The following is a 25,796-nucleotide window of genomic DNA, read 5'->3' on the forward strand; positions in this document are numbered from 1 at the left end:
TAGACATATGTATGAGACCTAATGAATCATGGGATCAACCTCAGAGTCCCTAATCAATGCTAGTTCTTTCATCTTATTCATTGTAGAAAACAATCTTCCGTAATTTGAGCTTCACTGAAGAGTTCTAAGCATAAAACAAGCAATTCTGTTACCTGCAGTGAGGCAATACAACCCAAGCATGCCAAACCCATCCATCTTCCCAGCCAGGGAACCTCACAACCTAAAGACTGCCATGAACCAGCTTGTACGGAAATAGTCTAAAAATGAGTGATCAATGGCTAGCCACATTATTCTCCGATTAGCCATAATTTTAAACCCCTTTGGATATCTCCTTAAAGATCTGGCATCAAGATGTTCACAACAAATCCTTTAAAGGCCATATTGAGAAGAGGAGAAATCTCAGGCTTTCCTTTATGACCTGATCTCTGTTTATATTCGGTTCCTGGCTTTGGCTTCAAATCTTTGGCAGATAATCTATCAGAAAATATTTCTGTGTAAATGGAACCTTAACATGCCCTAATACACCAAACGGAACAGCAAGTTATCGGCCAAGTGCGACCGATAATCGTTTGGTGTAATAGGTTCCGTATGTTGTGAGCTGTAGCCACCACAGTACAAACCTTTTTTCCCAGCACATCTCACAGATGCTCAGTCAGTTTTAAATCTTAGAATTTGGAGGCGATGTCAGGACTTTGAGCTCTTTGTTAAGTTCCTTACACCATTCTCAAACATTTTGCAGTGTGGTAGGACACATTACCCTGCTAAAAACTAACATAGCCATTACGAAATATTACTGCCATGAAGGGGTATACTTTGTAGGTAGGTGGTACAAATCAAAGAAGCACAAATGCCAGAACCAAAGGTTTCCCAGACAATACTGCCTAAAGCATCACACTGCCTCTTCCAGTCTGTCTTCTTCCCATAGTGCACCCTGGAGCCCTCTCTTCCCCAGGTAAATGACAAACACGGCCATCTACACAAGAACTTGGCTTATGAGACTATGACACCTTTTTCCATTGTTCCATGGACCAATTCTGATACTCATACCCATTCAGGGTACCTTTACACGTACCATATCGCAGCGGATTTTTTGCTGCTGATCCGCAGAAGATTTGACTAAGTAAATGAACACAGCATCAAATCTGCTGCGGATCCGCAGCAGATTTGACAGTGCGGATTTAATGCAGTGTTGATTCATTTAGTCAAATCTCCTGCGGATCTGCAGCAGAAAATCCGCTGCGATATGGTAAGTGTAGCTACCCTAAAGATGGATTTGGTGGCATACAGAGCACTGTTCGACAATTTTTGGGGAACCCATAGAGATTGAATAAAGTGCTAGCCACGCACATGCTTCATTTACTCCGGGGACAATTTTGTCCCTGTTCTTGGGATCGGCGGGGGTCTCAGCAGTTTGACCCTCACTGACCAGCTTGTTATCCCTTATCCTGCGGAGAGGATGTTGTACCACAACAGTTCTTCTGTGAGATCAGACCAGTCAGGTCATAGTTACAAAGTTAATATGGTTGGGAAAAAAAAGACACATTTAGGCTTTACTCCTTACACCTTGGGAACACATGATCCTGTGGTCTTTTCACTGGTTGACTTTCTTTTATTGGACTACTTTTTTTAGTAGAACTAACCTTATGACCTGCAGTATTAAAGATGCAGTGACCATTAGTCTCCTATCTCTGATCTTTACATCTGCACAGATTTCTCCTTTCCAAATAAAACCCTCTAGAACGGATTGTTGTTTCACTACCTGACATATCCTACCCCTTGACAGGTTCCATTTTAACACGATATTCAATGTTATTCACTTCACCTGTCAGTAATGGCTGATTAGTGTATATTTAAATATAAAATTTCTTTGTACCCTCTGTGGTAATCTGATATCCGACAGACTTGTTTTTGCACAGTGGCTTCACGCCAATCTTAGCAGGGGGAGAGGGCTACAAAAGAACCCATGGATTCACTCCACCTGCAGAAATGCACAGTACCAGCAACTAAGGTCATAGCTACATAGGGGAGACTTAAAAATTAAGCTAGCGCAGGCTAAAGGCCCTATTACACAGAGCGATAAACAGCCTGATTCAGCTACGTGTTATAGTGATGCATGGCTGGCAGATGACGATTCAAACAGTTTTTACATTATCTATCCATGTCCCCGGTCTCCTCCTGCGCTCTGCATGCTTCCGACCCGGTCCCGGGCTGCTGCTTCAGAGCAGACTGTCTTAGCTGACAGGCCGCGACGGTCCCGGTCAGTAACTGACCTGTCAGTTCTGCCAGGCCGCTCTCAAGCTGCAGTGCATGGGACAAGGGAGAAAGTATGTAGAGCGCAGGAGACCTGGAACGTGGATAGGTAATGTAAAAACTGTTTAGGCAAAGGCTGCACGGACATCACTAACTATGTCCATGCAGCCCTTGCTAAACGGTTATCAGGCTGTGTATTAGGCCCAGTGAACGAGCACAGATCTAGCAGATCGGCACTCGTTTACAGTATTAATCAAGTGACCCGTTTAATAGGACCCTAAGTATGTACATTAATTCTATTCTGCTGCAAAAATCTTGATACCAATTTCTATTGGGGCTCAATAGGGACACTTATGCGCCAAAAGAGTCAGGTTTGTAAGTTGGTTTGTAAGTGTAGCTTTACATAGACACCTCTCTTGGGGTGAGAAAAAGAAATAAAATGTCTAGTGTGGTGTATACTACTATTCTTTTGCAAATTTTTTAATAAAATGTGTCAGACGGCCATAACAAGTGTGGGGGATAGAGTATATGGCAAAGAGAGAACTTGGTGTGCTCCTTTTATTAAATTACAGCCGATCATATTTTCTGGTGTAACCCCAGCCTTAGTGGTGTCCATAAATTGCAGTGTGTTCACTGTTTAACACTGGCAGATTTGGTCGACTCTCTATAGATTTAGGCATACCCCATACATTTGACATTTGGAAAGCGCAGTTTCAACAAAATGTATGTCCAAAAGGAAAGTTCTCTTTGTTGGACCATCTCATCAAATGTAGTCCAAAGATAGTGTAAGTCTGCTGGTGTTACTGCGACAAAGACAACCATGTAGCTTAGCAGCTAAGGGTCAATTATTTCCATGACTTAAGACAGGGCCCCTGAGTTACAAAGCTCAGAGATGATGACTGCAGAGCTTTAGGTTTTGACTCCATTTGCAACCTTATACAGGAGCCACCACTACTAATAGCGTGTAAAAGACTTGCTAATCCCAGCTCTCTACATGGCTTGCCAATAGCAGTACTAGTCTCAAGGAATAAATATATCTCCTCCCTAAAATAAGATCAGCAGCAGCCTTGTAAATCGACAACAACCAGCATAGCTAGATACCAACGTGTAATTCTCTGCACCCAAACCTGCAGAGATTGTCTTCATTCCCTATGGGACTGCATGGATGAATACACCTCTTTAGGTGTTCTTACCGCCTTTATAGAACAACTCGCTTGTATAAGAAATGGTTGCATACAACACTATTGTGGTTTGCTCTTCTTTTACATTATAATATAGGCATTTACTATTAGCTGAACCATGCTCCATCACCATGCACATAGAAAGTTGCAGCCAATTCGACATGGATGGTGATAAAGGATTAGGCGACTGCTATTTATATCTGCATAGCTCTTCTGCCATCACCTAGGAAACTGTATGACTGACTATAGTTCTCTATACTGAGTCAACATTTGGACCACTGGAAATGTGTGAGCGTGAAAAACAGCAGCATGGAGGGTGGAGGTGATAAGAGTCCTTCCTCCATAAGACTGACTGCCGGCCATATCAGATCTAGGAAAGAGAACCAACACATCTGCTGATATTAATAGCATCCGATATCCATTACATAGGTTGTCTGTAAACGATAGTGCCATTGCCTTTAATCACAGGGGATGGTTTACCTGTTTAACCAGAATAGATGTTTACCTACATTTTATTTATCTGTGGTTTTAGCAACAATCAATACCATGCATGTCATGTACACCAAGTCTATTCAATATAATGCATACAGAAAAATCTAGCGGATAAACAGCTTCAAGGTTTTTATTTTTATTTTTTGCAGTAGTCTATTTTTATTTTTATATTTGCACAGAATTGATCACCATGAAGGAACCTTCAGTGAGGTCCAAGTCAAAGGCAGATTTTTCCAGCTCCAGAGGCATCATATATATATATACATACATACACATATATACACACACACATAATATTATATATATATATATATATATATATATATATATATATATATATATATATATATATATATATATATACACATACATATACACATATACAAAATTATATTGGACTAGCGCACTAAAGCAGTAAGTTAAAAAAAATTCTGTACACTTTGACGTAGATGGCTGTAATACAATAATACGCAAGCTCAACATACATGAGCACATACTATGCACCCATATATATAGCCGCACACCTAACAAGTGTGTCTCAGCTATCAGCTGCAACAGTAAACAAGATGTCCCCTGCTATTACTAGCACACAGGCACTGAACACAGTACAAGTAGACAGGACTAACCTGCATGAAATATCACCGAGCTTTTCCGGTAACCAGTAGGCAGACGCAGATTTCGGAGCAGTCCGCTTGCAGTCAGCCGCACACGCATGTTGGATAAGGAGAATTTGGGAGACCATAACATGTCTTCAGAAAAAGTGGAGAGATATCATACAAGAAACTGCCTCCATGTACTACCACGCTATATTTTTAGCTCACCACCAATGATCCAGAGCCAAGCAGCAGAAGGAAGGCAGAAAAAAGCAATTCAAAAAGGCAGCTCATTCCATCACCCCGACTGCCAGGCGCACACATCACAAACCCCAGAAAGCTACTATGCAAATCTGTCCGGCAGCACTCCCCCAACCAGATGTTGCAGAAACAAAGCGTGCCCTTAGAATGAGCCCTCCTCCCAGAGCCTGCGAAGACAGGCAGCCACTGAATTACATCACACCATGTCCATGCATAACAATCTATTATGCAGGGAGAAGGCTGGTTAACCCTTCTTGTTGTCTGCGGTTCACTATGGATTATATACACACACAGTCACAGAAACAGAAAGGTTCCTGCCCAGTGACATTAAGCCTGTGCATGTAGCTATACAGCGATGGAAACGATGCATCACCAAGACAATGGTGCTAAGGAAACAAGTGCACACAGATTAACACTGAGGCAATCTGAGAACATACACACAAGCTGCAGAGACGGGGAAGAAGGAAAATGGCATTTCCTTCTCTTTCTAAGCTCTGTCTCATCAGCGCTCTGAGGTGTTCAGTGATGTGATTAAAGGTGGGAGGTGATCAAAGAGCAGCGCCCCATCGCCTCCCATCCATCGCTCACCCAGACAATAACTGTCATAATCCTGCCCGAAACGGCACAGGAGGATAAGAGGAATCCATACAAAATGGTGGCACTCATCTCTAGGGAATTATTCTTTACATATTCATGACCATGGGGGGATGGCAAAGCTTGCTGCCACACAATGGAAAGCATCCCCAGTATTAATGCGCAGGAGAAATTTCATATTGAGGGACAAATTAGTAAAGGGAGGTACATATCACATAAACCTATAGATCACCTACACAATTTTGCTTTTTATCAAATTATGTCATGGTTTATATTCACTAAATATTACAAATATAAATATGTTACCATTGTTTTATTAATCGCATACCATGGGGCAAAGCGTGCCATACACCTCCCTCAGGCTGGGCTTGGTCAGTATTTTTAGCTACATCCAGGAATACCCCCCCCCCCCCCCCCCCAAATCAATCATAAATGGAAATATTCACACATTACCTCTTTTTTAGCCCGACTAATTTTTGTGAAAAATACAAAATGGACAGACAAGTGAAGTGCATGATACAGGCAGAGCACGAACCTCCTATGTTCAACTTAGGCTGAATAGCATAGAAGCCCTGACACGCCAAATCACATGGTAGCTTTCTAAGGCTGTGTTTACACATGGCGTTAAATTTGCGTCAATGATGTGCTTTTGCCGAAATTTTTATGACATTTTATTATGATTTGGCAATTGGTGGCAAAATGGCATCAAATTGCGGCAAAAAAAACGCATCAATATTGCTAAATCAATGCCATGTGTAAACACAGCCTAACGGTCTCTAAGGAGTTTATACACTGAATATATTCAAAAACTGCTAATACATTATTTAACCTTAGGCTAAGGCCTAAATTTTCCTTCCGCAACACACCAAAAGTAATTGCAAGGTTATTTATTCCATCAGAAGGTTTTTTTGTACCTGCACTTTTGATGGAATAAATCACCTTGCTACTACTTTTGGTGTGCTGTGGATTTTGCAACGTACATTGGGGATCCCTGGCCAAAAGGACTTACCCGGCAAGCACCCATTTATCTAGTTTTGGATGTGCGGCTTCTTTCTCTAATATTATTATATATATATATATATATATATATATATATATATATATATATCCTAAATGCCCCAACTGTTTAATAATGACATACTAAATAGGCAGAGCGTGTATGTGCAGGAACTCTTTTACTCCCATTACGGTTAATTAACAAAAAAAAGGAGAAAAAATAAATAACCAATTCATTTCCCAGGGTAACAAACATAAGATATACGGCCTATACAAATGAATGAAATAAAGTCAGTCAATCTCACTGAGCCGCACAGAATCTCCAAAATGCTATTTACTCTGCACAGTTCCTACCAGGTGTTTTCATGCGGTTACAAAGCGCTGTCACAATATAACAATTGCAGAACACGTCACACCTAAATTGAAGCATGCTTGACCTCACTTAAATGTCATTCTGGGAGCATTTCTCAATGCAAAGCCTGATTTACTACTGTAGGTAATGAGCCCACACCCTAAGTGAACCGTACCTGACAGCGATGCTCAGGGTAAACAGCACTAGGGGCGGGGTAGAACACAACAATGCTTACTACAGTACAAAGGCCAATCCTATAGGCAGAAAGGACCATGTGTTTTTGGAAACTTTTTCATAGAAACAGAAGATTGTCGGCAGAAAAAGACCACTGGGTCCATCTAGTCTGCCCTTTTAGTATTTTCTTTCTTATTATCTTAGGATAGATATATGTCTATCCCAGGCGTGTTTAAATTCTGTTATTGTAGATTTACCAACCACCTCTGCTGGAAGTTTGTTCCAGGTATCTACTACTCTTTCAGTAAAATAATATTTTCTTACATTGCTTCTGATCTTTCCCCCAACTAACCGCTCACTGTGTCCTCTTGTTCTTGAGCTCAGTTTTTTACTAAAAACACTCCCCTCTTGAACCTTATTTAGTCCCTTAACATACTTAAAGGTTTCAATCATGTCCCCCCTTTCCCTTCTTTCCTCCAGACTATACAGATTCAAATCCTTAAGTCTTTCCTGATATGGTTTATGCCTCACACCCTCCACCATTTTTGTAGCCCGGTCTTTGGACCCGTTCTATTTTATCAATGTCCTTTTTTAGATGAGGTCTCCAGAATTGGACACAGTATTCTAGATGTGGCCTCACCAGAGCTCTATACAGCGGGATCACAATCTCCCTCTTCCTACTGGTTATACCTCTAGCTATACACCCCAGCATACGATTTGCTTTCCCCACCGCCTGGTTGCACTGGTGACTCATTTTAGGGCTGTCTGATATCACTACCCCTAAATCCTTCTCTTCTGAAGTCTTTTCCAACACAGTACTGCCGTTGTGATACTCGGATAGATGATTCCTCCTCCCCAAGTGCATTATTTTACATTTGGAAACGTTGAACTTCAATTTCCACTGTTTGGACCACTTATCTAGCAAAGCTTAATCGTTTTCCATATTACTGACACCTCCAGAAATATCAACCCTATTGCACACTTTTGTGTCCGTCAGCGAACAGACAAACTTTACCTACCAACCCTTCTCCTATGTCACTTACAAACATATTAAAAAGAATAGGACCCAGAACAGACCCTTGTGGCACACCACTTGTAACCAGTCTCTGCTCGAAATATACACCATTACCAACAACCCTCTGATATCTCTCCTTCAGCCAACCACAAATCCACTGAACTATCCAGGGATTTAGTCCAATTTTCTCCAACTTCTCTATCAGCTCTTTATGGGGAACTGTATCAAAATCTTTGCTGAAGTCCAGATAGGCGATATCCACAGCACCACCTTCATCCAGCACTTTTGTGGCATAATCGAAGAAATCAATGAGATTAGTCTGACATGATCGGCCCTCAGTAAAACCATGCTGGTTTTGCTCCATAAAAGCTTTACCTAGTTGGACTAAAATATAATATTTAAGGGAAACCGCCACTTTACATATGCAAAGGCATGTTATAGGGAAGGATGAATTTAACAAGATTGATTTAGGATTCAGTATAACCCCTCACCTATTATATTAAATCCTCTCTAGAGCCATAAATTTAGTGAGCAGAAAGGCTTAATGATAGATAGCCGCCCCAGTGTGAGCAGTCAATCACCAAAGAAGAAGTGCCCACTGGACTCCTTAAACAAGAGGCAAGTCTTCAAAAGAATAAGCTAAGGCCTTATACATATGAGGAAGGTCATCCAAAAAGTGCATCTATGTCTGGAGGCCTCTCAATGTTAACTTGAAAACAAGGATTGGGTATGTTAAAATTTGGTGACCAATCTTTCTATTCTATTCTGATAAACCAGTGCCAGGAGTGTATGCCAACTTTCTTCCTCTACCCATTGAAAACACAAGAATAATTTGTCATGCTGAGTGTGCATGTGTCAGGGTCGGTTCTGGAGGAATACCTTTCTACAGCTATGGAAGGCACCATAAGACCTCATACACATGGCTGCAATTCAGTTTTATGTATGAAACTGTAATGGGCAACCCATGGTTCTAGGGCAAACTAATATTTCTTGTGGAGACTGTTAGCTGTTGTAGGGAGTCTTATAGATCAGTCAATGCAAAAAATTAATGTAGGGCCACATTAACATATCCGTAGCACTGTCCCCTGCCACGAACCCACAGCTATGGACAGCACTACAAATGTGCCCAACAGATGTCTGCATTAGCATGGACCCATTTATTCAGAGTAGGTGATCTGTCCCACAAATGCTGGCCACATAAGGGCTCACCAGTATTCTAAGGCGCAGATCCCAGCCTCAACACATATCCGTAACAGGCATGTATGTGTGTATGTATGGAGTGCCTCTGGGTCCACAGATGTGGACAGAATAATTGGATGTATGAAAGGGCACGTTCATACTACGGAATCAGCGGCGGGATTCTGTGCAGAACACCCCCTTGCGCCAAATCCTGCTTTCTATCAGTTTAAATGCCCTCCTATTCAAACTGATAGAAGGGTTCCGCACAAAATCTCGGCAGTCGATTCCATAACGTGAACGGGGCCTTATAAAGGGTACTCATAAGGAATTCTATATACAGACAGACGGATTTATCAAAGTATTGTGCGGACAAAGTTTGGCAGATGGCTTATTCACACACCTTACAAAGTCAGTGTGCCAAACGTCTTTTTTTTTTCCTTCCCAAATTTCTTTTTTTTTTTTTTTTTTCTTTTTTAACCCTATGGGTGGCGTGTTCTCAATCAAAAGTGTTTTTTGTTTGATTTTTTTCATATCAAATTTTACATGACCTCATTAGGACATAAATACGTCACATGTCCAGGGCAATGAAACAATCAGGAGGTAACCAACCACATAACAAAGAAGATGGATTTCAGGAGCTCAAAAGTAGGTTTTCACTATTAATACTTGGAAAACACATAGTTAATCTGGCCTACAGTCTGCATGACTACTTATTTTCCCTCAACACTATACAGTATATCTGTTTCTCCTAATCTCTAATATACAGCTCTCAAAAAACAAAAGGTGACAGTTTAGCTTCGCCTTATTAATACACATAGAAACTACATAGTGGCCTATTCTAATACACATTGATTATCCTTGTCACTAGCTTCTAAATTATAATTACATTGCACCAAGAGCAAAATTTACAGCCGTCTTTTATTACCCTGGTATTCAATGAATGCAGAAAGGAGAAGAGCTGTCATTAGGGCCCTCAGAAGAATTGACAGTTCTTCACTTACTGTTCACAGAATACAGGCTTGAGATTGTATGGGAAACAATTCTGTTAATATAAGTATATGAGGTAATCTCACTCATTTATATAAAATAACCATATTAAAAAAACCTAAGTGAATCTGAAAACAAGTGATAAAAGATTAATACAGCACAAAATTTATTATGGGCCCTAATTCTCTTCAATGTTTCAGGCTTTATTTTTTTGACTGCATCATAATTCTTAATAGAGAACCTTTATACTTCTATAAAGACAGACAATTAAGGGATCAAATTTCATAATTTCTGCTATAGGGCGTTGGCTATGAAAATTATGGTAATTGGTGGTTACCTGCCCAACATGTCAATAAAAACGTGAGAAAATAGGAATCACAAGCTTCTACTGAGCTCAGAGATCCGGTTTAAAGAAATGACTTGATAATGTCATTATATTATGTCTATTATTGTATGTGCTCTGTTCTTTGCTCTATGGAGATTGTGTTCAAGCCCTACGCTTGACGCAGACTTCAGGAAAGAAAAACTCGGTCAGTGTACTTTTTTGTCTTCATCATAAAGGAGGCCTTATCTTTTTTTTTCCCCCCCCTCAGTCACATATGCCACCATATGCCTATACAGTAGCATAGTTCAAAGCTTTTTTTTGGAGGTTGGACAGTCTCAATGTATCAATAAAACAGAAGGCTTATGCGCTCTATGTGCAGAACTTAACAGTTATCCAGAAAAACAGATTTTATTTTTTCAAAAACAGCATCAAACCTGTCATCAGGTTGTACATGGTATTGCAACTTTACTCCAAACACTTAAATGGAACAGGGCTGCAATACAACAAACTTGAGGACAGGAGTGTTGCTGTTTCTAGAAGAAAGAGACTGTTTTTCAAAATTTGGATAACCCCTTTTAATTTAGGTTCTGGGAGTACTGCATTTGAGGGGCATATACACCATATATTTGTATATCTGTACAAATATAATTATAGGGCTTCATTCACCTGATGGAGTAGAAACAAGGCGCCCTTTTGGATGTGGTCAGGGTGACATGCATCACATACTTTTGAACTTTATTGGAAAGCACAGCAAACAGTCCACCCTTTTGTGCCTCCATACAATAAAGTAATGGGCACTCCCAGTGCTGCCTCAGGTTGCTTTATACCAGGGGTGGGGAACCTTTTCCATGTCGAGGGCCGGTCGGGCATTAATAAAATCATTCGAGGGCCGCATACCGTGCGCGGCAGTTAGTAGCGGGGGTTTGCAGCACCCAGGGCAAGGCAAGGTATTGTTCCCCTAGTGCCCCTGCTATTGTAGTTAACCCCCAGCCATGTCCCTGGTAGCCTAGTTAACCCCCATCAGTCATGTCCCTGGTAGCCTAGTTAACCCCCCCAGCCATGTCCCTGGTAGCCTAGTTATCCCCCCCATCAGTCATGTCCCTGGTGGCCTAGTTAACCCCCATCAGGCCTGTCCCTGGTAGCCTAGTTAACCCCCATCAGGCCTGTCCCTGGTAGCCTAGTTAACCGCCATCAGGCATGTCCCAGGTAGCCTAGTTAACCCCCATCAGGCATGTCCCTGGTAGCCTAGTTAACCCACATCAGTCATGTCCCTGGTAGCCTAGTTAACCCACATCAGTCATGTCCCTGGTAGCCTAGTTAACCCACATCAGTCATGTCCCTGGTAGCCTAGTTAACCCCCATCAGGCATGTCCCTGGTGGCCTATTTAACCCCCATCAGGCATATCCCTGATAGCCTAGTTAACCCACATCAGTCATGTCCCTGGTAGCCTAGTTAATCCCTCATTCATGTCCCTGGTAGCCTAGTTAACCCCCCCCATCAGGCATGTCCCTGGTAGCCTAGTTAACCCCCATCAGGCCTGTCCCTGGTAGCCTAGTTAACCCCCATTAGTCATGTCCCTGGTGGCCTAGTTAACCCCCATCAGGCCTGTCCCTGGTAGCCTAGTTAACCCCCCCAGTCATGTTCCTGGTAGCCTAGTTAACCCCCATCAGGCATGTCCCCGGTGGACCAGTTAACCCCCAACAGTCATGTTCCTGGTAGCCTAGTTAACCCCTATCAGGCATGTCACTGGTGGCCTAGTTATCCCCCCCATCAGGCATGTCCCTGGTAGCCTAGTTAACCCCCAACAGTCATGTCTCTGGTGGACCAGTTAACCCCCAACAGTCATGTCCCTGGTGGACCAGTAAACACCCAACAGTCATGTCCCTGGTGGACCAGTTAACCCCCAACAGTCTTGTCCCTGGTGGCCTAGTTATCCCCCCCCCCCAACAGTCATGTCCCTGGTAGCCTAGTTATCCCCCCCCCCATCAGTCATGTCCCTGGTGGACTAGTTAACCCCCATCAGTCATGTCCCTGGTAGCCTAGTTATCCCCCCCATCAGTCATGTCCCTGGTAGGCTATTTAACCCCCAAATAAAAAAAAATAAACATCCCACTCACCTTACCTCCGCTCCCACGCTGCCCAGGTCCTCTTCTCTCCCAGGTCCTCTGTGCCGGTCTTCTCCTGCAGGAGGCGCGCGATGAAATGACGTCATCGCACGCAGCCCGCAGGAGACTGAAGACACGCGCCGCTCTGGAGGAGGAAGGAGCCGACACAAACAGCACGGCAGCTGTCACAGACACCGGAGGATGCTGTGTGCGCCGGCTCCTTCCTCCTCCAGAGCAGCGCGTGTCACAGGGGAGCCGCGGGCCGCATCGGGAGGTCTCAGGGGCCGGATGCGGCCCGCGGGCCGGAGGTTCCCCACCCCTGCTTTATACGGTCTTCTACTGGGTATACTGTATCATAGCTTTGTCCAAGATCTTGGAATTCATTTAAAGCTCTGCAATGTGGTCTCCTACACTTGCCTTATATTCATCGCTGAACACAGGATTGTGAACACAGAAAAACCTTCAGCGATAATTTTAGGCTCATGGCTTAGTTAGGCAAATCTGTGCCAAATACAGTATCCAAAGGGATAACAATGGAATGAAGGCTAGATGCAGAGAGGCTGATTTTAATGTGCAATTTACATATCGCATCCAAATTGTTCACTCGCAAACCTCTAAAATGTATTCAGTCACTTCCACGCTTCAATAGAAAGTAGATGGAATGCATAAGTAAATGCAAATAGCAATCAAAAGTGATCTGCACCACCAGAGAGTACGTGGTTAATGAACTGGCAGAATGATGTTTATTTGGGAACAGATCGGCTGGTGATTAAACCACAAGACAGAGTGGACCTGACTGGCATAGCAGTATACCCACCCTCATTTTATACTGTCAATTCTGCAATGCTTTACCATCAGTAGATGACAGAGTAATATGACAAACCATGAAATGCAAGCAAAACATCAGGATAGATATACAATGGCTGCAAAACAGTTACACTGAAGAAACTCAGCTGGAGGTCAAACAGAAAAGCTTTATACAAAATGCTACATTCACACAACAGATGTTTTCTGTAAATACAAAGCAATATATATATTTTTTTTTTGTGCACTGAACCTGGAGGCACTGCAATACCAGGTCAATGCCGGGAGAGGACAGAGCAAGCTCTTTTTCCATCTCCCATCTAAAAATCTGTTTAATATATGGTCCCCAGATAGGGGATATATCAGATATTAAACGGATAAGAACAGATACTACACACGATCAAAGCAATATTTGTGTGTTAAGGGGCCCATACACATTCAACAGCTGTCAGCTCCCATGTACATGAAAGCTAACTGGAGCATGTATGAGTTCTCAATAGGAAGAGGGTAAGCAATTGCTAGACACCTGCCAATATGCACTACAATAGAGAGAATCTGTCAAGACCTGAAGCAAAAATGCAACAATCAGGGCAAATGGCGGATATAAAAATCTGTAGTGTGACCTTAAATTGAAACCGACAGCTGGTTAGGAGACTTTAACCTTAAAGTAACACTGTCACCTCCTTTGTGCCATTTTGACATCTCTACACAGGTGTAAAGGGTAAATTTAGCGGTTTTCATACCTTATTTTATATCATACGTCATGGTGCTTGTTCAAGTAAAAAGTCATCTATTATCAACTGCAGATTGAGTTAAGTGGGCGGGGCCTCGCAGCACTAGCGCCACTTAGCCCCGGCCACAATGCCACAGTTGGCCCCACCCCCTCGCCGGCCGTTGGAACAGGCTGGCCATCCAATGGGCGTCAAGGGGGCGGGGCCAATGGTGCAGTTGTGGGCGGGGTTAAGTGGCTCTAGCCCCCCCCCCCCCCCCCCGCAAAACAAGCAAAAAAAATGTATCTATAACTCACTACATCTTTTATGTGTTGGGATTGAAGTAAATCCTTAATCAAGAACGAGAATCTGTTGCATTATGATAACCTGCATTCAGAATTCATGGTGTTTTTTTTCTGAAACAACCCAAGTGTGTAGTAATGGGTTCCTCTTACCTCCATTAAAAACTTTAGTTTCTATCCGCTTTGGTAACAGTCCTGATGAGCCAGACGATTTTGTGACTCCTGGTTGTGAAACTGGGCTTCTCTTTGCACCTGAGCAAAAAAAGATTTAAATGTTTATTTTATTACATTCATTTAACACTAATTAGGTTTTTCTATTGGTTGCTGGAGGTATGCAATAAAAGCATTTTTTCTAGAGGAGAACAACAATTTTCGTTTTTTCCACCTAGAGACCCACATGAGCCCTTATTTTTTGCATCACTAATTGTACTTTGCAATGACAGGCTACGAAACACAGACACTGCGAAACCAGAAAAAAAATCAATGTGTGGTGAAATTGAAAAAAAAAAACGCATTTTGTTTATTTGGGGGTTGTTTGTTTTTACGCCATTCTCCCTGGGGTAAAACTGACTTGTTATGCATGTTCCTCAAGTCGTTACGATTACAACAATATGTAACATGTATAACTTTTATTGTATCTGATGGCCTGTAAAAAATTCAAACCGTTGTTATCAAATATATGTTCCTTAAACATCCCTCCATTCCCATGCTTATAACGCTTTTATCCTTTGGTCTATGGGGCTGTGTCAGGTGTCATTTTTTGCGCCATGATACTTTCTATCAGTACCTTGATTGCGGATATACGACTTTTTGATCGCTTTTTATAACATTTTTTTCTGGATTTGATGCGACCAAAAATGCGCAATTTCGCACTTTGGGATTTTTTTTGCGCTTACGCAGTTTACCGTGCGAGATCAGGAATGTGATTATTTAATAGTTCGGGCGATTACGCACGCAGCGATACCGCACATGTTTATTTATTTATTTTTATTTATAACATGGGGAAAGGGGGGTGATTCAAACTTTTATTAGGGGAGGGGGCTTTTTATTAACAACACTTTTTTTTTTTTTTTTTTTTTTTACACATATACTAGAAGCCCTAGTACTTCTAGTATATGCACTCTGATCTCTCATTGATCTATGCTGTATATAGTTATACAGCATAGATCGATGAGATAGGCACTTGATTGCTTTCGGCTGCTGCAGCCGAAAACATCCAAGTGCCGACCCGGGATCAGCGCCATTTTGGCGAAGACCCCGGTAGGTATTAGACACTAAGATTCCTCTGGGACAACGTCCCGGGGGGGGGGGGGGCGATCTCCGTGACTAGACACCAGGGACAGCTGCATACAAGTGAACAGATTCAGCTGTCAATTTTGACAGCTGCCTCCGATTATTTAATTAGCGGGCACGGCGATCGGACCATGCCCGCTTAAAGCCGCGGTCCTAGGCTACACGCGGCATCTGGGATCGCGACGGTTCAGAGCGGGGTCGCCGTGCAGCCCCTCTCTGAACACCTCTTGTGGACGCATGGAGTACCGGTACGTCATGTGTCCTTAAGAGGTTAAAAAACATTTGTAAAATTTATTTACTTTAGCTGTAAAATACATATGCAGAATGAAATATAGAAGCAATGCCTCACTGTGCTGTGTGGTCACAATTATGGGATAGTGATCATGTCCTCTAATGCTAATCAAAGTCTCAATCTTTCCGGGCACTCCATGGTCTCGACCACATACTACCTCACTTCCTGCTTCACCAGTCCCTTATAGTCTATGATACCCAGCCTCATCTAGTGACACCAAGTAATGTGGCCAACATTAATGCACTGAAGCACATTAATGCACTGAAGAAATAATGCATGATACTCAGTAATAGTCAGTTCGACATCACACAGTTTTTTTCAGTGTATGCATGACAATATACTATAGTTTGCAGCGGGGAAGGTTTCAGGCAACTACAGTTTACAGAGCTACAGTACAGTTCAGTGTGTAAATATATACGATTCTTCCATTGTGTTATCATCAAACACAGTACATTCTAGGAACAGTTTGAAAACATCTACTTAAGGGTGTGAGCACCAGCGATTACAACTAAGCTAGTATGATGAAATGTTTCCCAACTAAAAAAAGAAGAAATTAAATAACTACCAGCACCAAAAGCACCTCAAAACTACTTAAACCACAGCTTCGAACACAAGTACATAAACAATAGTAGCTTTAAACACCCTGAGAATAGCGCACATTTCTCAGGTTCTTTAGGTCCTGCAAGTCAACTGGGAGTGGAGAATGGGAAGAGGATTTAGACTTTTGTAACTGCAGCCCAGCACTATTAGAAGAGGTTTTTTCATAGAAGTAACGCTTACCAACAGTCTGGGTGACTTTCAGAGACTGTGACCTGGCTCTTGGGAAGGTAACCTTTGCAGCATGAGTTCCAGCTGGTCCATTTTGCTTTATACATTTTGCAGGGACTTCATCAGTCTTAATGCTACTTGAGCCAGTAGTAGCTATGAAGAAAAAATTTACACTGTTATTAGTTTGTCTATGATCAGACAAGAAAAGTACAAGTTTCTGTACACATACAAACACATTACTACTTAGAAATTAAACTTAAAATGTAGGGAAAAAAAGGGGGGGGGGGCAATTACGGTAATTCTGATTGTTGTTTTGGTGGTTATATTTGTCACATTACCATAGAAGTAGATTAATGAAGCACAACATCTTCATAAGCAATAAAAAAATGTGTACAATTTGACATTAAAAAAAAGGTGCAAATAAGAATCATAAACTAACATTAAGTGCAGTTAAAAAGGTCATTGGGAATTTGAGTCATTCTTTGTAATTCATCACTGAAGTTTAGCTGTAGGGCCAAGCTATGTAAATCTTAGTCATAGTATATCATCATAGAAGGAAATCACATTGTATTATGGACACTCCTAATAAAAAGGAGTACTAAGCTTTACAAATCTATTTTAATACTTTGAGGTAAACTGAATTTACCATTAGTTTTTTAATTTAAATCATGGGTATTATACTGTCCACAATTACAGATCCATAATTGCAGACATTATAGTACTGAGGTATGAACGACGCCTTATAGTACTGGCAAGAATACATATTGTTATATCATGTGGCTGATAAATATGGTTGGAAAAACACAAATGTACTTTCAACAAAACAGTACAACTAAGCAGTACATGAAACGGGAAGCATTCACCCATTGGTAGCTGCAAATCATGTTGCTGGCATTGACACAAATTAATATGGTCTTTCAATGGATAGAACCAACATAAAATCATATGGAATTCCTATACTGTGTCCACTAACATAACATTGGGCTACAACCAGACAGCAGAAACCAAACAGAACCAAAATGTATCAGAAGAACAAACTGCTTCACAAAACATTGTACAGAATACAAAGAGCTTCAGAGCTCACCAATTATAACCGACTACATGAATACATTATATAGGACTGGTATTTATTCATGGTACAAGAGTATGAGAATGGAAATGGCTAGTGAGCATGGCCATCTATGTTTCTCTCCATCTCCTTGGAGAACATTCATGTAAATGTCAGATTCTTTTGAGCTACTAGTGGTCAGGTTTGGCCGACCTTTGAGGGAGCATTCCCTTCCACTGCTCTCCTTGTTGCTCATGGCACTTCTTTGGATGGTGGATCTCTCCTTTAATTTTTTTTTACATTCTCTCTCCCTCTTTTCCCCCATTCTACCCTGCTCCTCGGGCACCCTAAAAGCTTTCCAATTCATGTCGTAAGATATGGGTTTAAGAAATGTTTAGGCAGGACATACACTGCATACACATACGCTTGCATACACTGCGATTTGGGGAGAAAAGGTTTCCAATGTATACTAAGGTCTACCCATTGACCTCCAGTAATACTATTGTTCAATTAATGACTTTTGCACTCGTCGACTATGAACCAGAGGCATTCTGGGCTTTTCAACCTGCACTGGCCTTTGGTTCACTTCAGGAAGTAGCCATTCCTGTTCAGGCTGCTGATATTTAGAGCTTGGCATACAGGTTCTGCATGCCGATACAAGATTGTTGCTACTGTGATTTTGCAGCTTGCCCTCAGGTTGTGTACTTCCACATTGCTTTCATAAATTAGAAAAATTTAATAAAAGCGGATTACTCTTATATGGTACAAGAGCCTTACTTATAAGGCAGGGTACACAGCTTAACCAGACACTGACCTAACAGAGCACTAAGAATGCATTCGATACTTTGGCTCAAAACAATCTGGATAATTTTGGAAGGACAAGAGCTGTATTCACAGTAAATGAGAGACTGTACACTATATGGGTTTTAAAAGGGTCAGCAGATTCTATTTGGAGGTTCATGGTCTTTGGGTAAGGCCGAAACTATTAAAAGGAGTCTATAATGAATGAAGAGAACACATTTATTTGAAATCAATACTCTGTCAGTCATATTAATGCTAGTATATTTAAAGTCTAAATGGGGGGGGGGGGGTGTCACTGAAATAAGGAACAGGATATTGCATAGGAGGATTAAGCTGCTGCAAAATACTGTATGTATAATGCATCAAGGTTGAGGGAAAATAAATGAATGGTGATCAACCTGATGAACTTTAAATAAAACAGGTGTGGTGGGGGGGGGGGCATTCTGAAATCACCATCTTATCCAAAAACATAGCTTATCTAATCCTTAGGTGTGCTACTGCTCAGATTCATGCAATATAGTCATTTCTGAATCATGGGAGCTTTCTATTACCAGCTCAGGGCCATAAGGAATTTTGGATGGCCAGCTATTACCTTTACAAATGGCCATAACACTACAGACTACACTTTACAGCAAAACGTGGTCTGTCAATGGATTCCAGACTTACTAAAGAGTAGGTTTACTCAGGAGGAACATGCTACCTGCAAATCAATTTGCTAACTCAATAACAAACTCACCAACACTACATCTCATTGTAGATTCCTGACGATTTTGATCTCCCATTGAAGTCAATGGTGAAAACCCACAGTAAGTTTTTTGTATCTACAACATACTTCAACATAAAATGCATGTAAGCTGTAGCAAAGAAACTGCATTCAAAATTCAGATGAAAAAAGTGCAAGTTTATTGCAACATCCCAAAGTAAAAAGTTCTATGTTTCGGCCCGCAGTTGGCCTTTATGAAGCTGAAACTTTACTTTGGGATTCTGCAATAAACTTGCACTTTTTTCGTCTGAATTTTGGATGCTGTTTCTTTGCTACAATGTATATAGACTATGTGGTGAGTAGGAAAAATCTGCCAAGTTTTGTTCTGCCAGACCCCTTTTTACCTAGGGATATGCTGCATGCAGGTCATTTTTTTTTTTTACTGTAACATGCAGATTTGTCAAGGTCTCACCCACTTTGCTAGTACTGTAATATGCTGCAGCTTTCCAGTCTGCAAAATCCAGGTGGGAAATCTATTGTGTATCTGTCTTGTGTGTGCATACAGCAATAGTAACATAATAGTTATTGTAAGAGTCAATTCACCATGTCTAACTTTAGCAGCCCAGAAGACTGTGTAAACCATGTCTGCATGTCTATGGAGTAGAAATAACTTGTCTGTATAGTAAGGGTACCTAAATTATTTAGCAGTGTAGAAAGAGGCCAATGTGTATCCTGCATGCAATAAGCTCCCAGAGGGCTGCATTTAATTCCTAATGTCATCCCACTAAATGGCTCTTAGAGCTACAGACCCCCCACCCCCACCCCACCACCACCACCCCACCACTTCAAGGGGTATGGAGCCCAGTAACACTGACAGTTCATTTAACTTCAGCTTCAAATATCAAAAGAAAAAATAAGTGACCTACTTCTTTTCCTAGCAGCTGAAGCCAACAAAGGAATTATACAAATGCTCCAGGATGCGACCATCAGCAAGGTCAGAAAAGTAACATCGGAGGGTCGCCCTGAATCAGCAGCTGATTTTATAGTAGAATTGATTGAAAGCTGCATGGGCAAAGCACTCTCTGTGCAACTGCGGTGCCCGCCTGGCATGGTCATCTAAGGTGAAGGATCATAACCAGATAATGGGTCATCAGCCATGTTCACTCCTTTGTGTTTTTCCTGTCGGCTCTCGATGAATTAGGGTGGAAAGTAATCAGAGGATTTGAGGCGGTGGGCAGGACAAACTAATCCAACATGAAAGTCTAACTAGCAAAATCGACACTGGGTAGGGCTGCAGAATCTTGGCCACATGGTTAGATGGAGCTTTGTTTCAAAAGGGCATTTTATACATAATATAGTAGCTGTCTGAAGCTTCAGTGGAAAAATGGATACAATAAGCGCATTTATGATGTGCTCAAGGCTCCTTTTAGCAGTGGAGATGCAGCATAAGCAGAGACATTACTTAACTATCGAGCACATTTGTCTGATCTGAAGGCGCAGAGAGCAGCCTGGCGTTCAGTTCAAATCCAATTAAAACAAATAATAGCTGTAACATAAGAGCTAAAGAGAAACTACATCAGTTCTTCTTGAATGTTCCTTTTATCCCCTGCGAGATGATTTTAACGCAATATTCTCTGTTTAGTTATCAAGTATCAATCAGAACAGGAAAATGCATGCACAACTTATGCACATCAGCAAAGCAACAAAAACTATGCCATGTGGTTGCACCCAGCTTCCATATTGTGACTGGGGGCCAAAAGCAAAAAAAAAAAAAAAAAAGGTACATTAGGATGGCCACATCTGTGCCCCAATAACAGTGCTCCAAACATGTGCTATTGCTGATCAGGGTTGTCATGGGTAGGAGTGCGTGAATGCAAATACTGTAACTGTTCTCATCAATGGGCACATGATAAATTTGGCAGTAAATTAAAAGTGTACTTGGGGAGTGTCTGTTGAGGGCTGAGGAACTAGTGACCAGGTCCCCTGTTTTGGAATTGGTGCAGATTTAGATGTTCAGACACCCACCATTCCAGCATTTATTACCTGTTCAGTGTAATAGCACAGGGGTGGTAAAGTTATTGGGTCACAGGTGCACAAAAAACAAAAACATCCTCACGTAAGGGTGTCCTTATATATAACCAGTGGGAAACATCACAACGTGCTCAAACATAAAGACAAGTGCAAGTGAAGTGCCCACCAACCCTGTGCTAAAGGTGAACACTGTACTTACACCTGGTACTCAAACTGCTGTGATCACTCTGGGTGCTGCATACTGAAGACACACTAGGAGTCCTCTGGAGAGTACTTCCCTTGCATGGGACTCTTGTTCTAGGCAGAGATCTTGTCCCAGTCACAGCTGATGGTTTTACAATACTAGATTTTCCTTTAGGAGAACTCAGACCTCCCGCTAACAGAGACAAAGAAAGGCATCAAATAAAGCATCTTGAGAAATCATTTTTCATCAACACTCAATACATCAATCTCAGTTAAATGCTTACAAATTGGCATGGTGTGCAAACAGCAAAAAAAAAAAAAAAAAATCACTTAACTGTGTTAAATGGAATCTGCTCTATCATGATCAGAGCTGCAGACGTGCAGATATTTGTTATAGAGAAAAATGGTACCTTAGCTCATTTTCAAATGTATAATCCTGCATTTTTTAAGAGTTGTGGTGGAGGAGGCTGTGCTGCAGCATGCATGTCTCCTCCCTCCTCTGCGTGGCTGATGTACAAGGCTCAGTGTTGGAAGCCAAACCCTCTACATCAATCATGCAGGGCAGGAAGGGGTGGGGCATGTATGCTGCAGCTCAGCAAGGCCTCTGACTTTTAAGCTTAGAGGGAAAAACATGATTTTATAACTTTGTAAAACAGATATTTGCGTACATATGCAGCTCTAAACATATGGAGATGATAGATTTCCTTTAAACTTAAAAATTATGTCTAAATAAGGCTTTAAAAAAAAAACTAAAAAACTTATGATCTGCCTACGTAAAAGTCGGTTCACTGCCTAAACATAATGTGAATAGCCTCTTAGCAGTGTGATCGCAAAAAAAAAACAGTATTTTATTTGTGTACACAAGGATTGTAGTGAAACCTTAAAAACCATCTTTAAGACCTTTATTATCCTTAAAAGGTTTTACAAACAATATCAGTAGTCACTGGTTGCTTTTTGGCAGCCTCTGTATAACTGGGCCTTTATTGTACATAAAATTTACTATACTTCATTCCACTTGGTTGTAACAGATAATCCAGAACGCCTTACAAACAATCCGGGTCTATTTGTATGTAATACACCATTTCATTACACACTGCTCAGGAATGTTACATTACTTTACATAGTAGTCCCTATGGACTTTAAGTTTGTTATGGTCACACAATATAAGGGGCCAGGTGGAGGACACATATGCAACCATACATATTTTCTACCATTTCCCAGTAAATATACTGTTTATCTAATGACATACCCCCCTGGGGTTAGTTTATATGCATACTGTATATAACCTGATAAAAGCTGCACTTCATAACAAAGCAGTTCATTATGTGAGAGAATGGTAATGGCTTGAATTCTATTTTTCTGCTCCTATGACAAGAAAAATAGAATTTACCATGAAGAGGTGGACACCGCCTTATCTTCATCTTACCATTGCTATGAAGCTCCTCGTGCCGATGCTTCCCTGGTCCTCTGCCAGTCTGTTTACCGGGCTCCAGAGATAATGTGGAATGGCGACACATGACTGGCTGGGCTGGGGGAGTATCGGCACCAATAAGGTTACCACTGTGCCAGAGATGGGAGGTAGTGGTCATGCCTTGTTGATATCATTGCTGGATCAGCATGAATCAAGACCAGCGGGACACCATGGAACAGTCAGCAGGGGATTGGTATGGAGATTAGAGTGACTCCATTTTTTACCAATCATTTTATTTTTGTATTCTAAGCTAGATGCAAAAATTCATGCAACTGGCAAGAGCAAAGTGCAATGTTTTGTTTTTAGATTGTAGAAAAATTGCTTTATCTTTCTTCCACATATTTGCCTCCAATTGCTGCTCTGAATTGTACTTGAAAAAATTTAGAAATTGCTGTTGAAATCTATGGTGGAAACACCTCCATGTGTAAACCCAGCATATACATATACACTGCATTAGTAATCTGTCAAATGCTGCATGTGCAATACTGAAAAAGGAAGATGCTAATAAAATCAACTTCTTCATAACACAGACATGGCCACTACCTCTGTGCAGCTCAGCACGCCCCTGATCACCACCCCCCAGTAATGTGCACACAGTAAAAGGCTGAATTGCTAAAAAAAAATCCAGAGGCCTCACTGCCCATAACAACCATTCATAGTGCACCTTTTTCAGTATTTTAGAAAATGAAAGCGGAGCTGTGAATAGTTACTATTAGAGATGAGCCTTAAGCATGCTCAAGTAAATCCGAACTTTTGGCATTTGATTAGCGGTGGCTACTGAAGTTGGATAAAGCCCTAAGGCTATGTGGAAAACATGGATATAGTCAATGGCTGTATGCATATTTTCCAGACAACCTTAGAGCTTTATCCAAGTTCAGCAGCCCCCACTAATCAAATACCGAACGTTCGGGTTCGGATGGACTCTAACCCGAACCCGGTTCGCTCATCTCTATTTACTATGGTACGTCACTGCTCAGTCTTGAGAGGAAGATTAAAACGAAGCAAAAGCTTAATAAAATCCCAGGCCACAGGGGCTGCTTGACCTGGAGGCAGCTTTATGCTCAAGGCTTTGGCAAGGACAGGAAAATCTGCTCCTTCAGAGTGTCCAGAAAATCTATGAATTTTAAAGGTGCCATTTTATAATGGCAATTGTTACATTGGGGCACATTTACTAAAAGGTGGTTTAATACAATGGCCCAAATTCAGTGTGTCTTGCAGCAAAAAAAAACGCCCACAGCAACCAATGACCACTCAACTTTCATTCTACCAGAGTTTGGAAAGTAGAAAGCTGAGCTCTGATTGGTTGTCATGGGAAAACCAAAGCAGTCAGGTCACAGATTCTTAGAGGGGTTATCCAGCGCTACAAAAACATGGCCACTTCTCCCCCTACTGTTGTCTCCTGTTCAGGTGTGTTTTGCAATTAGGCTCCATTTACTTCAATGGAACAGTTTTAAAACCCCACCCAAACTGGAGACAACAGTAGGGGGAAAGTGGCCATGTTTTTGTAGCGCTGGATAACCCTTTTAAATATAGGCCATTGTTTTTTCAGTGCAAACACACAAAGTAAATGGCTATAAAACACTTCAACTTTTGGTTCAGCTAGTTTCTCCAAAACATAGCACGCTGTAGTTACGGTGGTTTCTCCCCACAGACCTCCATATGTTATTTCCCCTGCTTAAATGAAACCATGAATATGCAATTCCTTTTTTTTTTTAAACATTTTTTAATACAAATGCTTGAATCCTGGGATGTCTTAAGCAAGAATATCATATTTAGTGTCACTCTATAAGCCATAACAGACAAGCACTGTAAAAGTGGATTCTGGTCTTCTATTACTTGCCTTTTTTTTTCTTTTTAGGTTTATAGTTCTAAATCCCAGCAAGCTCAACAATATACAGTAATGATGTACTGTATACATCATCTGGCATTGTATAGCAGACATTTACAGCTTAATTTAAAGCATATACAGTATACCATAATACCTTATTTGTAATATACTGTAATTTGTATTCATCTTATAAACATACATAATGGAGCAAATACTTGTTGCCTACCATGGAATCCTACCATGGAATAAAAAACATTTCACAAGTTCTTGCCCACTTCTTATAATGCAAAGAACACACATCTACAATTCTACTTCATAACTATGACTCAGCAATAAAATACAGCAAGCACTAAATATTTACATAGAATATACAATTAATAACATTACAATTTTCTCTGCTCTTTTTACCACCGGTGTTTTGGCATTTGGCAGAAGATGGAAGATGTAGACCAAAGTGAAGGGGCCACAGCACGGAGGATTTTCTGCATTCCCGTTTCCTGTGGTTCAGCATGATAAATAGAAGATAGTTCTCTGGATGTGCTGAAGACGTCACACCCAGTCCAGGCAGGACTCCGGATCTTCTCCAACTTTGGGTTGGGTTAGCCTGGGAAAACTCCAGAAAATGTTACGGTCACAGCTAGGATTCTCCACTCCATGGCATGATCTGATTTTCATGTCTTTGTGCTAGGTCTTCTCTGGTGCATCCTTCATGACTTGCTGTTATTCTCTGCTTCAACTTCATCCTGTTCTCTGTCCAACTCCTCATCCCATTTAAAGTGCTTTTATCTTTCTTCCCACAATCTCATCCCTGCCCTTAATGTAGCATAAATCAGGTCCCTGAGCAGCTCTTCCAGCATGTTTATGCACTTATTCGATCCGTCCTAGTCTTCACCAAGACAACACATCTCACAGCATCAGCAGCAAAGATCTCCTGGGACCAACTCACAAAGGCAGCAACTACAGATAAGGGTGGATCCTACAGGAGACTGTTACATTACCTCTAATGATGACGATCAATTTCCTAACAGTATGTTCTACAGGTCAAACTCTCCTCTAT

The 25,796-nt window shown here is 41.4% G+C and overlaps 1 protein-coding gene and 1 pseudogene across 6 annotated transcripts in view; both read right to left on the reverse strand.

Annotated features, from left to right (window-relative positions):
• The window catches only part of MTUS1 (microtubule associated scaffold protein 1), a 161,187-nt gene that overhangs the window by 59,084 nt on the left and 76,307 nt on the right, over positions 1-25,796 (reverse strand). For 4 of the 6 annotated variants that reach the window (XM_069977677.1, XM_069977679.1, XM_069977678.1 and 1 more), the window contains exons 4-6: positions 21,457-21,633; positions 16,687-16,827; positions 14,475-14,573 (exon numbers count right to left, since the gene is read on the reverse strand). In XM_069977677.1, coding sequence (XP_069833778.1) covers positions 14,475-14,573; positions 16,687-16,827; positions 21,457-21,633 — 417 coding nt within the window. Of the gene's footprint in view, positions 1-4,549; positions 4,840-14,474; positions 14,574-16,686; positions 16,828-21,456; positions 21,634-25,796 lie in introns of those variants that run through there. The other 2 variants (XM_069977680.1, XM_069977681.1) reach the window with 2 other exon arrangements.
• Positions 13,547-13,719, reverse strand: LOC138797971 (U2 spliceosomal RNA; annotated as a pseudogene).

The sequence above is a fragment of the Dendropsophus ebraccatus genome, chromosome 7, assembly GCF_027789765.1.
Source record: "Dendropsophus ebraccatus isolate aDenEbr1 chromosome 7, aDenEbr1.pat, whole genome shotgun sequence".
In the NCBI taxonomy this organism is placed as follows: Eukaryota; Metazoa; Chordata; class Amphibia; order Anura; family Hylidae; genus Dendropsophus; species Dendropsophus ebraccatus.